Raw genomic sequence first — 14672 nt, forward strand, 5'->3', positions numbered from 1 at the left:
AGTATAGAACAACGACGATAAAGATTGCAACTTTTGGTATCTGATAAAAAAAAGGCTTGCACCTACCGGAAGTAGCGTGACGTAGTCAGTTGAACATATACGCAAAGTTCCCTATTGTTTACAATGATGGCCGCATGAAGTGAGAGAGATTCGGACCGAGAAAGCGACAATTTCCCCATTAATTTGAGCGAGGATGAAAGATTTGTGGATGAGTAAAGTGCAAGTGAAGGACTAGTGGGGAGTTGAAGCTATTCAGATAGGGAAGATGCTGTGAGAGCCGGGGGTGACCTGATATTCAGCTGGGAATGACTACAACAGTAAATAAACACAAGACATATATATACTCTATTAGCCACAACACAACCAGGCTTATATTTAATATGCCACAAATTAATCCTGCATAAAAACACCTGCGTGTTTGTTATGCTAGCTCCTAGCTCCTCTGCTAGCTCCTAGCTCCATAGAACACGCCAATACAATTCAAACACCTGATCAACACACACAATCACTCAGCCCAAAAGACCGTTTACCTAACCCAAGGTTCATAAAGCTTATATATTTTTAAAAAGTTACGTACGTGACGCGCACATACGGTCAAGTTATCGAATGTTTAGCAGCCAAGGCTGCATACTCACGGTACCTGATATTCAGCTGGGAATGACTACAACAGTAAATAAACACAAGACATATATATACTCTATTAGCCACAACACAACCAGGCTTATATTTAATATGCCACAAATTAATCCTGCATAATAACACCTGCGTGTTTGTTATGCTAGCTCCTAGCTCCTCTGCTAGCTCCTAGCTCCATAGAACACGCCAATACAATTCAAACACCTGATCAACACACACAATCACTCAGCCCAAAAGACCGTTCACCTAACCCAAGGTTCATAAAGCTTATATATTTTTAAAAAGTTACGTACGTGACGCGCACGTACGGTACGGTACGTGTTATGCTAGCTCCTAGCTCCTCTGCTAGCTCCTAGCTCCATAGAGCACGCCAATAAAATTCAAACACATGATCAACACACACAATCACTCAGCCCAAAAGACCGTTCACCTAACCCAAGGTTCATAAAGCTTATATATTTTAAAAAAGTTACGTACATACGCAAAAAAAAGCCAAAGCTGCATACTCGCAGTAGCACGTCTGCGTCTTTGTCATCCAAATCAAAGTAATCCTGGTAAGAGTCTGTGTTGTCCCAGTTCTCTACAGGCGTCTGTGTATCCAAATCAAAAGTCCTCCTGGTTAGAGTCTCTGTTATCCGAGTTCTTCCATCTTGACTGCATCTTTCGGGAATGTAAACAAAGAAGCGCCGGCTGTGTACTGTTGTGGCTGACTACGTTCGAAAAATACGTCCATTTCGCACCGACAACTTTCTTCTTTGCTTGCTCGGCTTCCTTCTCTATAATGCAATGAACATGATTGAAACAGATTCACGAACACAGATGTCCAGAATACTGTGGAATTATGAAATGAAAACAGAGCTTTTTCGTATCGGCTTCAATGTGGAAGGCATACCCGTGTTCGCCGGGCTACGTCACACGCATACGTCATCCTCAGAGGCGTTTCGAACCGGAAGTTTAGCGGCAAATTTAAAATGTCACTTTATAAGTTAACCCGGCCGTATTGGCATGTGTTATAATGTTAAGAGTTCATCATTGATATATAAACTATCAGACTGCGTGGTCGGTAGTAGTGGGTTTCAGTAGGCCTTTAAGCACTTTGTCCAGTTTACATCTGCTGTGACAACTACAAACGTACCAGCCTCCACCAGGGGGCAGTGTAGCGTACCCAGATGTAAAACCTCTTTTGCACAATCAGCCTTCTCATATAAAGCGATAAAGGAATGGACAACCTCACAACAAACTTGATAAGTCTAACAGAATATTCTTCATTCACAATTGAATTTAAAAAGTGGCTTTGGAGCAATCAAAGTTACTCACACGGTCACTGAGGTGGGCACTATGTTTGACATGTCAACTTAATGTGTATTATATTTTTACATGAGAACATTTTGTTGTGAGCTGTGAGGTGTGTCTGTTAAAATCCTGGTTGTTTTTTACAAATGATGACAGATGTGAACGAGAGCATGTATTATCTATGTGTTTTGATGTAAATGATAGGTGTGGTTGTAATGTAGAAGTATGTGTCAATGAAAGGGCATTTTATGACTTTTCTTAATTTGATTACAAATGGTATAATTGTATTGCATGTTTTTGTATCTCTTTAATTTAGGTAACCAGGGACTGCAGATGGAAATTAGCTATTTAGCTATAATCTGGTGCAGAACATATCTGTCTTTGAGCTTAATGTCTCTGTGCATTGTCCCTTTAAATAAAGATTAAACTAAACTAAACTTTTTACAAAAAACAGTAGTACCTTCGGATACAAGTTTAATTTGGTCTTGATGCAGCTTGTATCTTGAACAACTTGTATAACTTGTATAAACAGCATTTAAATTAATCAAAACTAAATTAATCCGTGTTTGGTCCCCCGAAACATCTCCATTTTACAAACAACATGCTTTTAAAAAAAAAAAAAAAAGAAAACAAACGTTTATTGTATAAAAACATTACAATAGAATTTAATACAAGCAACTACAGTGGTTTTATGAAATAATGTAATAATAGTGTACGGCATTTACCGTAATTTTCAGGCTATTAGGCGTGTCCAATTATAAACTGCACCCACGTAAATTTTGTACAAATGTTATTCTGTACATACAGGGAACGGCATGGCGAAGTTGGTAGAGTGGCCGTGCCAGCAATCGGAGGGTTGCTGGTTACTGGGGTTCAATCCCCCACCTTCTACCATCCTAGTCACGTCCGTTGTGTCCTTGGGCAAGACACTTCACCCTTGCTCCTGATGGCTGCTGGTTAGCGCCTTGCATGGCAGCTCCCGCCACCAGTGGGTGAATGTGTGTGTGAATGGGTAAATGTGGAAATACTGTCAAAGCGCTTTGAGTACCTTGAAGGTAGAAAAGCGCTATACAAGTATAACCCATTTATTTATCATTTATACTGTATGTTGGCCACACAACTATAAGGCACAGGTGTACGGTACACATTGCAACATGAAATATTTACACAGGCGCTTGTTTTTATCCACAGACCTAACTAAAAGCAGTGACTAAAACACAACATAACGTAGCCTACTGGTGGTGGATTTTTGGTCCATGCAGCAACTGTTTCCTATTTTGATGTTCGGGTCAATTGTCTTTGCTTTGGGGCTGCGTCATGTGCATTTGTCATGTCATTTTGTCGTGAATACAATGTGAATAATTAAATTGGTCTGATGTGGATCAATTTAAGTGGACCCCGACTTAAAAAAGTTGAAAAACTTATTCGGGTGTTACCATTTAGTGGTCAATTGTACGGAATATGTACTTCACTGTGCAACCTACTAATAAAAGTCGCAATCAATCAATCAATGGATCATTTATTGGCGGCTTGTTAATAAGCACAAGAACTTGGAAAAATCCATAAATACATTTCCTTGACTTCTATGGTATCTCCAGCGAGTTGCTTCTTTGTCAAATCATTACACCATCAACAGCCTCTCTATCTTTTAATTTATAAATGTCCGCTGTTTGGATATTATTTGAAAGTCTTTGGCCGGCGTTATCGATATGTTGCAGACTCGCAGTGACACGGTCAAACTGCTTCACTAAAGGCCAGATTTACTAAGATCCAAACACCACGCGGTAAACAGCGTGTGCAATCTATAAAATAGCCATCCATCCATTTTCTACTCGGGGGTTGCTGGAGCCTATCCCAGCTGCACTCGCGCAGAAGGCGGGGTACACCCTGGACAAGTCGTCACCTCATCACAGGGCCAACACAGATAGACAGACAACATTCACACTCACATTCACACACTAGGGCCAATTTAGTGTTGCCAATCAACCTATCCCCAGGTGCATGTCTTTGGAGGTGGGAGGAAGCCGGAGTACCCGGAGGGAACCCACGCAGTCACATGAAAACTCCACACAGAAAGACCCGAGCATGGGGATCGAACCCAGGCCCTTCTTATTGCAAGGCACACACACTAGCCATTGTGCACCGTGCTGCAATCTATACAATAGCGTGTAGTTTTAGTGGACCTTTTACATGTGATCTACTAACACTACGCTTGCAACTGTAAAGTGGTGCAGACTGCCTTATTTAAATGAGTTTTATATGTACATCACCACAAAGACATTCTCATTTACTGTAACATACAATACATGTTATCATGCTCCTACCTGTGACGTTTTGCTATGTTTTCAACAAGCAGGAGACATGTATTACTTTTTATGGGCATTTGAGAAGCACTGCACGACTCAGTGCACTTACATTGAAACTAGAGATGTCCGATAATGGCTTTTTTGCCGATATCTGATATTCCGATATTGTCCAACTCTTGATTACAGATACCGATATCAACCAATACCGATATATACAGTTGTGGAATTAACACATTAATATGCCTAATTTTGTTGTGATGCCCCCTGGATGCATTAAACAATGTAACAAGGTTTTCCAAAATAAATCAACTCAAGTTATGGAAAAAAATTCCAACATGGCACTGCCATATTTATTATAGAAGTCACAAAGTGTATTTTTTTTTTAACATGCCTCAATACAGCAGCTTGGAATTTGGGACATTCTCCCCCTGAGAGAGCATGAGGAGGTTGAGGTGGGCAGGGTTGGGGGGGGGGGTTCGGGGGGGTTGAGGTTGTGGTGGTGGTGGTGGGGGGTAGCGGGGGTGTATATTGTAGCGTCCCGGAAGAGTTAGTGCTGCAAGGGGTTCTGGGTAGGGTATTTGTTCTGTTGTGTTTATGTTGTGTTAAGGTGCGGATGTTCTCCCGAAATGTGTTTGTCATTCTTGTTTGGTGTGGGTTCACAGTGTGGCGCATATTTGTAACAGTGTTAAAGTTGTTTATATGGCTACCCTCAGTGTGACCTGTATGGCTGTTGACCAAGTATGCATGCATTCACTCGTGTGTGTGTGAAAAGCCGTAGATATTATGTGATTGGACCGGCACGCAAAGGCAGTGCCTTTAAGGTTTATTGGCGCTCTGTACTTCTCCCTACGTCCGTGTACACAGCGGCGTTTTAAAAAGTCATACATTTTACTTTTTGAAACCGATACCGATAATTCTGAAACCGATACCGATAATTTCCGATATTACATTATAAAGCATTTATCGGCCGATAATATCGGCAGTCTGATATTATTGGACATCTCTAATTGAAACCACTTTTTTTAACCACTGAAGGTGTGTTCATTGGTGATAGGCTGCACTTATGTTGCTCAAGACGCAAAAAATGCATACTTAAAGGCCTACTGAAATGATTTTTTTTTATTTAAACGGGGATAGCAGATCCATTCTATGTGTCATACTTGATCATTTCGCGATATTGCCATATTTTTGCTGAAAGGATTTAGTATAGAACAACGACGACAAAGTTTGCAACTTTTGGTCTCTGATAAAAAAAAGCCTCGCCCCTACCGGAAGTAGCGTGACGACACCGGAGGAAGGACTGCTCACATTTTCCTATTGTTTACACCAGCAGCGAGAGAGATTCGGACCGAGAAAGCAACGATTACCCCATTAATTTGAGCGAGGATGAAAGATTCGTGGATGAGGAACGTGAAAGTGAAGGACTAGAGTGCAGTGCAGGACGTATCTTTTTTCGCTCTGACCGTAACTTAGGTACAAGGGTTCATTGGATTCCACACTCTCTCCTTTTTCTATTGTGGATCACGGATTTGTACTTTAAACCACCTCGGATACTATATCCTCTTGAAAATGAGAGTCGAGAACGCGAAATGGACATTCACAGTGACTTTTATCTCCACGACAATACATCGGCGAAGCTCTTTAGCTACTGAGCTAACGTGATAGCATCAGGCTTTACTGCATATAGGAACAAAACAAATAAGTCCCTGACTGGAAGGATAGACAGAAGATCAACAATACTACCAAACTCTGGACATGTAAATACACGGTTAATGCTTTCCAGCTTGGCGAAGCTTAGCAATGCTGTTGCTAATGACGCCATTGAAGCTAAATTAGCTACAGAACCTCAAAAGAGCTATGCTAAAAACATTAGCTCTGCACCTACGCCAGCTCTCATCTGCTCATCATGACCCGTGCTCACCTGCGTTCCAGCGATCGACGGTACGACGAAGGACTTCACCCGATCACCGATACGGTCGGCGGCCCAGAGACGGAGGAAGTCAAGGTGAGGTCATTCGGCTAGAGCGTCTGCTATCAAAGTCCTCCTGGTTGTGTTGCTGTAGTCCGCCGCTAATACACCGACTTCACCTACAACTTTCTTCTTTGTAGTCTCCATTGTTCATTAAACAAATTGCAAAATATTCACCAACACAGATGTCCAGAATACTGTGGAATTTTGAGATGAAAACAGAGCTTTTTGTAATGGATTCAATGTGCTCCGAATACTTCCGCGTCAACCGTTGACGTCACGCGCAAACGTCATCATATCGAAACGTTTTCTGCCGGAAGTTTGCCGGGAAATTTAAAATTGCACTTTATAAGTTAACCCGGCCGTATTGGCATGTGTTGCAATGTTAAGATTTCATCATTGATATATAAACTATCAGACTGCGTGGTCGGTAGTAGTGGGTTTCAGTAGGCCTTTAAGGAAGTTTTTTTTTCATAAAAGAAGTGTTTCAATCATCTAAATTCTATGTGAAAAAACCAACATCATTAAAATAATACTAAAAGACACAAAAACACATCAATTGAATTAGTTTTAATCAGCCCCTTTAGTCCTTCAGCACAGTGGTACCCAACCTTTTTGTTGCTGGGGACCGGTCAACGCTTGAAAATTTGCCCCACGGTCCGGGAATTTTTTTTCATAAAGAAATACAATCATGTGTGCTTACGGACTGTATCCCTGCAGGCTGTATTGATCTATATTGATATATATTGTATAAATTGTGTTTTTTATGTTGATTTAATAAAAAACTAAACAAATTAAAAAAAATAAAACATTTTAATTTTTTATTTATTTCTTGCGCGGCCCGGTACCAACCGGTGGTTGGGGACCACTGCTTTAGCAGCAATAAGACTAGATGGGGCAATTCCTGAAGGAATTGCATGTGAATGCTCCAATGCTGAAATAGAACTGAAATGCTGTTGAAGTGCAGTATAATTGAAAGCATAGTTTTAATGTTGAAATGGTTAGAATGTTAAAGAGATGACGCTGAACTGAAATGCTAATGGAATGTAGGATAAATGTAGAAATGGTTTGAATGTTGAAAAGCCGGCAGTATACTGAAATACTAACTGATTTGCTAAAGTATCTACTAATAACCTTTAAAGGCCTACTGAAACCCACTACTACCGACCACGCAGTCTGATAGTTTATATATCAATGATGAAATCTTAACATTGCAACACATGCCAATACGGCCGGGTTAACTTTTAAAGTGCAATTTTAAATTTCCCGCTAAATTTCCGGTTGAAAACGTCTATATATGATGACGTATGCGCGTGACGTCAATCGTTGAAACGGAAGTATTGGTACACCATTGAATCCAATACAAAAAAGCTCTGTTTTCATCTCAAAATTCCACAGTATTCTGGACATCTGTGTTGGTGAATCTTTTGCAATTTGTTTAATGAACAATGAAGACTGCAAAGAAGAAAGTTGTAGGTGGGATCTGTGTATTAGCGGCTGGCTGTAGCAACACAACCAGGAGGACTTTGACTTGGATAGCAGACGCGCTAGCCGGTAGTAGCCGGCGCTAGCCGGTGCTAGCCGGCGCTAGCCGGCGCTAGCCGCCAACCGCACAGATGATCGGGTGAAGTCCTTCGTCCTTCCGTCGATCGCTGGAACGCAGGTGAGCACGGGTGTTGATGAGCAGATGAGGGCTGGCTGACGTAGGTGGAGCGCTAATGTTTTTAGCATAGCTCTGTGAGGTCCCGTTGCTAAGTTAGCTTCAATGGCGTCGTTAGCCACAGCATTGTTAACCTTCGCCAAGCTGGGAATTATTAACCGTGTAGTTACTGTCCATGGTTTAATAGTATTGTTGATCTTCTGTCTATCCTTCCAGTCAGGGATTTATTCATTTTGTTTCTATCTGCATTTGACCCCAATGCTATCACGTTAGCTGAGTAGCTAAAGAGCTTCGCCGAAGTGTTGTCTTGGAGATAAAAGTCACTGTGAATGTCCATTTCGCGTTCTCGACTCTCATTTTCAAGAGGATATAGTATCCGAGGTGGTTTAAAATACAAATCCGTGATCCACAATAGAAAAAGGAGAAAGTGTGGAATCCAAAGAACCCTTGTACCTAAGTTACGGTCAGAGCGAAAAAAGATACGTCCTGCACTGCATTCTAGTCCTTCACTCTCACTTTCCTCATCCACAAATCTTTCATCCTCGCTCAAATTAATGGGGTAATCGTCGCTTTTTCGGTCCGAATCTCTCTCGCTGCATTGTAAACAATGGGGAAATGTGAGGAGTCCTTCCTCCGGTGACGTCACGCTACTTCCGGTATAGGCAAGGCTTTTTTTTTATCAGCGACCAAAAGTTGCGAACTTTATCGTCGATGTTCTCTACTAAATCCTTTCAGCAAAAATATGGCAATATCGCGAAATGATCAAGTATGACACATATAATGGATCTGCTATCCCCGTTTAAATAAAACAATTTCATTTCAGTAGGCCTTTAATATCCCATCCATCCATCCATTTTCTACCGCTTATTCCCTTCGGGGTCGCGGGGGCGCTGGAGCCTATCTCAGCTACAATCGGGCGGAAGGCGGGGTACACCCTGGACAAGTCGCCACCTCATCGCAGGGCGCCTTTAATATTACATTTTAAAAAAATGTCAACAACTTATTTTCATCCACATTGTTCATTATTTCAATTGGAAGCCCCCAAATTGATAGTCACATGGTCGTAGCTAAATATGAGGGCATTTTACGGTAATAACCGAACATTATTTGAAAAAACATTGTTTGTTTATCCAAACATCTTTAATGCATTTTTAAAAATATTTTCAGCAAAGTTGTAAATAGCAGGAGCATGGCAGGAAGTTTGTGTTTGCCTACTGCAAATGCAGGCCAACCGGGTCAAACACCCGCATTATTACTTCTCCTTTTCGACCATGTTGAATCGTGTGAAGATTTAATGTGACTTGTCATGCAAGTAAATGTTTATTTATCAATCAATGTTTATTTATATAGCCCTAAATCACAAGTGTCTCAAAGGGCTGCACAAGCCACAACGACATCCTCGGTACAGAGCCCACATACGGGCAAGGAAAAACTCACCCCAGTGGGACGTCGGTGAATGATTATGAGAAACCTTGGAGAGGACCGCATATGTGGGTAACCCCCCGCCCCCCTAGGGGAGACCGAAAGCAATGGATGTCGAGTGGGTCTGACATAATATTGTGAAAGTCCAGTCCACAGTGGATCCAACACATCAGCGAGAGTCCAGTCCATAGTGGGGCCAGCAGGAAACCATCCCGAGCGGAGACGGGTCAGCAGCGCAGAAATGTCCCCAACCGATGCACAGGCTAGTGGTCCACCCGGGGTCCCGACTCTGGACAGCCAGCACTTCATCCATGGCCACCGGACCTATGCAACTCCCCCTCGCAAGGGACAGGGGAGAAGAGGAGAGAAGAAAAGAAACGGCAGATCAACTGGTCTAAAAAAGGGGGGACTATTTAAAGGCTAAATTATACAAATGAGTTTTAACATGGGATATAATGCTTCTACTGAGGTAGCATCTCTAACTTTTACCGGGAGGGCATTCCAGAGTACTGGAGCCCGAATAGAAAACGCTCTATAGCCCGCAGACTTTTTTTTGGCTCTAGGAATCACTAATAAGCCGGAGTTCTTTGAACGCAGATTTCTTGTCGGGACATATGGTACAATACAATCGGCGAGATAGGCTGGAGCTAAACCGTGTAGTATTTAATACGTAAGTAGTAAAACCTTAAAGTCGCATCTTAAGTGCACAGGAAGCCAGTGCAGGTGAGCCAGTATAGGCGTAATACGATCAAACTTTCTTGTTTTTGTCAAAAGTCTTGCAGCCGCATTTTGTACCAACTGTAATCTTTTAATGCTAGACATAGGGAGACCCGAAAATAATATGTTACAGTAATCGAGACGAGACGTAACGAACGCATGAATAATGATCTCAGCGTCGCTAGTGGACAAGATGGAACGAATTTTAGCGATATTACGGAGATGAAAGAAGGCCGTTTTAGTAACACTCTTAATGTGTGACTCAAACGAGAGAGTTGGGTCGAAGACAATACCCAGACTCTTTACCGAGTCGCCTTGTGTAATTGCCTGGTTGTCAAATGTTAAGGTGGTATTATTAAATAGATGTCGGTGTCTAGCAGGACCGATAATCAGCATTTCCGTTTTCTTAGCGTTGAGTTGCAAAAAGTTAGCGGACATCCATTGTTTAATTTCATTAAGACACGCCTCCAGCTGACTACAATCCGGCGTGTTGGTCAGCTTTAGGGGCATGTAGAGTTGGGTGTCATCAGCATAACAGTGAAAGCTAACACCGTATTTGCGTATGATGTCACCCAGCGGCAGCATGTAAATACTAAAGAGTGCAGGGCCAAGAACCGAACCCTGGAGAACTCCGCACGTTACCTTGACATAGTCCGAGGTCACATTGTTATGGGAGACGCACTGCATCCTGTCAGTAAGATAAGAGTTAAACCAAGACAAGGCTAAGTCTGACATACCAATACGTGTTTTGATACGCTCTAATAAAATATTATGATTGACGGTATCGAAAGCGGCGCTAAGATCAAGAAGCAGCAACAAATAAATCAAAACCAAGACTTTAGCAGACGTAACAAACGTCAACAGGTTCCTTTGGTTTTGTTGTAGTTTTCCTCAAAGCAGCCTGGTTCCATCTTCCAGGTCAAACAAGTGAGTGAAGCATGGGTGACTGGAGCTTTCTGGGGCGGCTGCTGGAGAACGCTCAGGAGCACTCCACTGTGATCGGAAAGGTGATTCCAGGACGACTGATGATGTTTTCAGCCTTCAGAGGAGGTCATGATATATTTCTTTCCTAATTCCAACCCAGGTTTGGCTGACCGTCCTCTTCATCTTCCGCATCTTGGTGCTGGGCGCAGCGGCTGAAGAAGTGTGGGGTGACGAGCAGTCCGACTTCACCTGCAACACGCAGCAGCCCGGCTGCGAGAACGTCTGCTACGATGAGGCCTTCCCCATCTCTCACATGCGCTTCTGGGTCCTGCAGATCATCTTTGTGTCCACGCCCACCCTCATCTACCTGGGACACGTGCTGCACATTGTGCGCATGGAGGAGAAGAGGAGGGAGCGGGAAGACGAGAACAGGAAGTTGGGGCGGCACCTGGAGGACCACGACCCCCTCCACCACAATGGAGACGGAGGTGGGGGTTGGAAGAAGGAGAAGCCACCCATTCGTGACGAGCACGGCAAAATTCGCATCCGCGGGGCGTTGCTGAGGACCTACATCTTCAACATCATTTTTAAGACCCTGTTTGAGGTGGGCTTCATCCTGGGGCAGTACTTCCTGTATGGCTTCCACTTGAGACCACTCTACAAGTGTCGCCGCTGGCCCTGTCCCAACACTGTGGACTGCTTTATATCAAGGTGAGTTTCCACATTTTCCTCTTCCAAATAACTTCTCTTGTGTATTTACCGTATTTTCCAGACCATAGGGCGCACCGGATTATAAGGCGCACTGCCAATGAATGTTCTATTTTCGATCTTTTTTCATACATAAAGCTTATATATATATTATAGGGCGCATTAAAGGAGTCATATTATTATAACTTTTTTTGTAAATTGAAAAACACTGCCTTGTGGTCTACATAACATGTAATGGTGGTTCTTTGGTCAAAATGTTGCTTAGATTATGTTTTATAGATCATCTTCAAGTCGCTTTCTGACAGTCGCTTCCGGATGTGCCGTTTTGTGGGCGGTCTTATTTACGTGGCTCACCTTTGACAGCGTCTTCTCCCTGTCATCTTTGTTGTAGCGGTGTAGCCTGCAAAGACGGGGTTAGAAGAAGTGTCAAAAGATGGAGTTAACTGTTTTAATGACATTTAGACTTTACTTAAATCAGGGGTGTCCAAACTTTTTCCACTGAGGGCCGCACACGGAAAAATTAAAGCATGCGGGGGCCATTTTGATATTTTTCATTTTCAAACCATAACAAAATATATAGATTTTTTTTTTTAACAATTAGGGATCTTGGGGCCCGTAAAGGGTCTCAGTCATTAAAATGTTAAAAACAAGTCAAATTATTATTGCCTATTATTATATATGCCTTTTCTGTCAAAGACAACTTTGTTTTTTATAGTAAAACTGAAATATGCAGTATTTCCCCCACCACCCAAAACTTTCAGAAAGCAATGTTTGATGTGAAGTAATTGGAGCCCTGAAAAGATCAATAATGCATGACACCATTGATTTTATTTTCATTATTATTTTTGATTAATCACAGTGAAAAGATAAATAAAATCCCACTAAATATCTTTGGGATCCAAAAGGTACCCCACTCATAAAGTGATACATTTGTATTATTATTTGTTTTACTTTTAACACTTAAGTTACGAGATCAACTTCAGATACAGTATATCTGTCGATTTTACGTTTGAACTATTATTTTGTTTATTTTATGCTCTTTTGTCAAAGAAAACGTGGATGTTTTTATATGGCAACCACACAATATATGCAATATTTTTCCACATAAAACATTTTAATGTGAAATATTTGAAGTAATTGGAGCCTTGAAAATGTCAATAATTCATTATTATTGATTTTTTGTCTTTTTTTTTTTTTTGAGCAATGGCAAAAAAAGGAAAATAAAGATAGACAAAATAAAAAAAACAGCCTGCATGGCAGCTTTGTGTCAACATTACAACGTTTTCTAGTTAGATTTCACCTCATTCCACTTTTTTAATGTTTTTTTGATTTTTGCAATGGCATTTCCAGAATGTGTGGCGGGCCGCTAAACAATTAGCTGCGGGCAGCAAATGGCCCCTGGGCCGCACTTTGGACATCCCTGACTTAAATCAATAACAGAGCAGCATCTCCTTATCCGGAAACAACAACACCGAAAATGTGTCCCGTGTAAAAACGTCCGACCGGAACTCTCTAATAACTAAAGTTCCTTGGGTGATTTATGCAAACTCACTACACCGGTATGTTTTAGCGCTTTCATGGCGAGTTTACTCACAGATATAAGTAAGAACTTTACACTACTTTATATTAGAAATGGCAACAGCGGAGGATGAATGTCCCATAACAAGAAGACAGAGAAAAAGAAGAAGCCTTTCGACTACTACACAGACTAAAAAGATGGACGTGAGCAATTTTCCAGGATTTATGCAGATCCCAAATACAGATCAGCATGTACCAGAAGGTAAGATAAATTTGCATAATATTACGAAACAAAACGCCAGATAATATGTCGTACCTTATACACACACCATATTAGAACTCGTACGTTTAATGCACAGACAATCCATCAAGCGGTGCAGCTTCATAGCTTACCAAAGTCGGACTAAAATATTTTGATAGATTTTTGAGCGCCGTGTGTAATGTTCTATATTTTCAATGGAACATATAAAATGTTGGTGTTATTTACTTGAGTCATATTGCCATCAGAGTGCAGTGTACATGTATCTCTTATGTTTGATTGCCATCTACTGGTCACACTTATCATTACACCATAGGCGCACTGTCGAGTTTTGAGATAAAAAAAGGATTTTAAGTGCGCCTTATAGTGCGAAAAATACTGTACCACTTCCTGTCAGCACCCTTTTGATACTCTGACCTGGAACTTTTTTTCTACTGTGGTCAAGTATCAACTGAAGGCTTTCAGGGTGAAAAATGTAACTTTAATCTTAACCTCTTAGAGTTGTGAGAGCCGTGAAATTATATTTTGTGGACATTTACAAGGTGTTCAGGGATGGTGTTGAGGTGGAAGTAAATACTTTGATGGTTGATGTAGATGCGTAAAATGTACATATACCGTATTTTCTGGACCATAGGGCGCACCGGATTGTAAGGTGCACTGTGGTTGAGTGGGTCTATTCAGGTCTTCTTTCATACAAAAGGAGCACCAGATTATAAGGTGCATTAAAGGGGTCATATCATGATTTTTTTCTAATTGAAATAATTTCCTTGTGGTCTACACAACATGCAATGGTGGTTCTTCGGTCAAAATGTTGCAAGATTATGTTTTACAGACCATCTTTAAGTCGCTTTCTGACAGTTGTTTCAGGATGCACCGTTTTGTGGGCGGTCTTATTTACGTGGCTCACCTTCGACAGCGTCTTCTCCCCGTCATCTTTGTTGTAGTGGTGTAGCGTGCAAGGACGATGGTGGAAGAAGTGTCAAAAGATGGAGCTAACTTTTCTAATGACATTCAGACTTTACTTAAATCAACAACAGAGCAACATCTCCTCATCCGTGGCTCACTAGTCCAACAACAACGCCGGAAATGTGTCCTATGAAAAACCGTCTGTCTGGAACTCTCTAATAACTAAAGTTCCATGGGTGAATAAGTTAAACCCACTACACCGGCAGTTTTTAGCGCTTCCATAGCGAGATATACGTTAGGACTTTACTCTACTTTATATTAGAAATGGCAACAGCAGAGGGTGAATGTCCCATT

At 41.6% G+C, this 14672-nt stretch overlaps 1 protein-coding gene across 1 annotated transcript in view; it reads left to right on the plus strand.

Moving 5' to 3' along the window:
• LOC133654055 (gap junction alpha-3 protein-like) overlaps positions 1 to 14672 on the plus strand; it is a 48240-nt gene that overhangs the window by 20862 nt on the left and 12706 nt on the right. Inside the window, exons 2-3 of the mRNA XM_062054014.1 lie at positions 10922 to 11010; positions 11088 to 11638. Coding sequence (XP_061909998.1) covers positions 10942 to 11010; positions 11088 to 11638 — 620 coding nt within the window. The 5' untranslated portion in view covers positions 10922 to 10941. The remainder of the gene's footprint in view (positions 1 to 10921; positions 11011 to 11087; positions 11639 to 14672) is intronic.

The sequence above is a fragment of the Entelurus aequoreus genome, linkage group LG07, assembly GCF_033978785.1.
Source record: "Entelurus aequoreus isolate RoL-2023_Sb linkage group LG07, RoL_Eaeq_v1.1, whole genome shotgun sequence".
Classification (NCBI taxonomy): Eukaryota; Metazoa; Chordata; class Actinopteri; order Syngnathiformes; family Syngnathidae; genus Entelurus; species Entelurus aequoreus.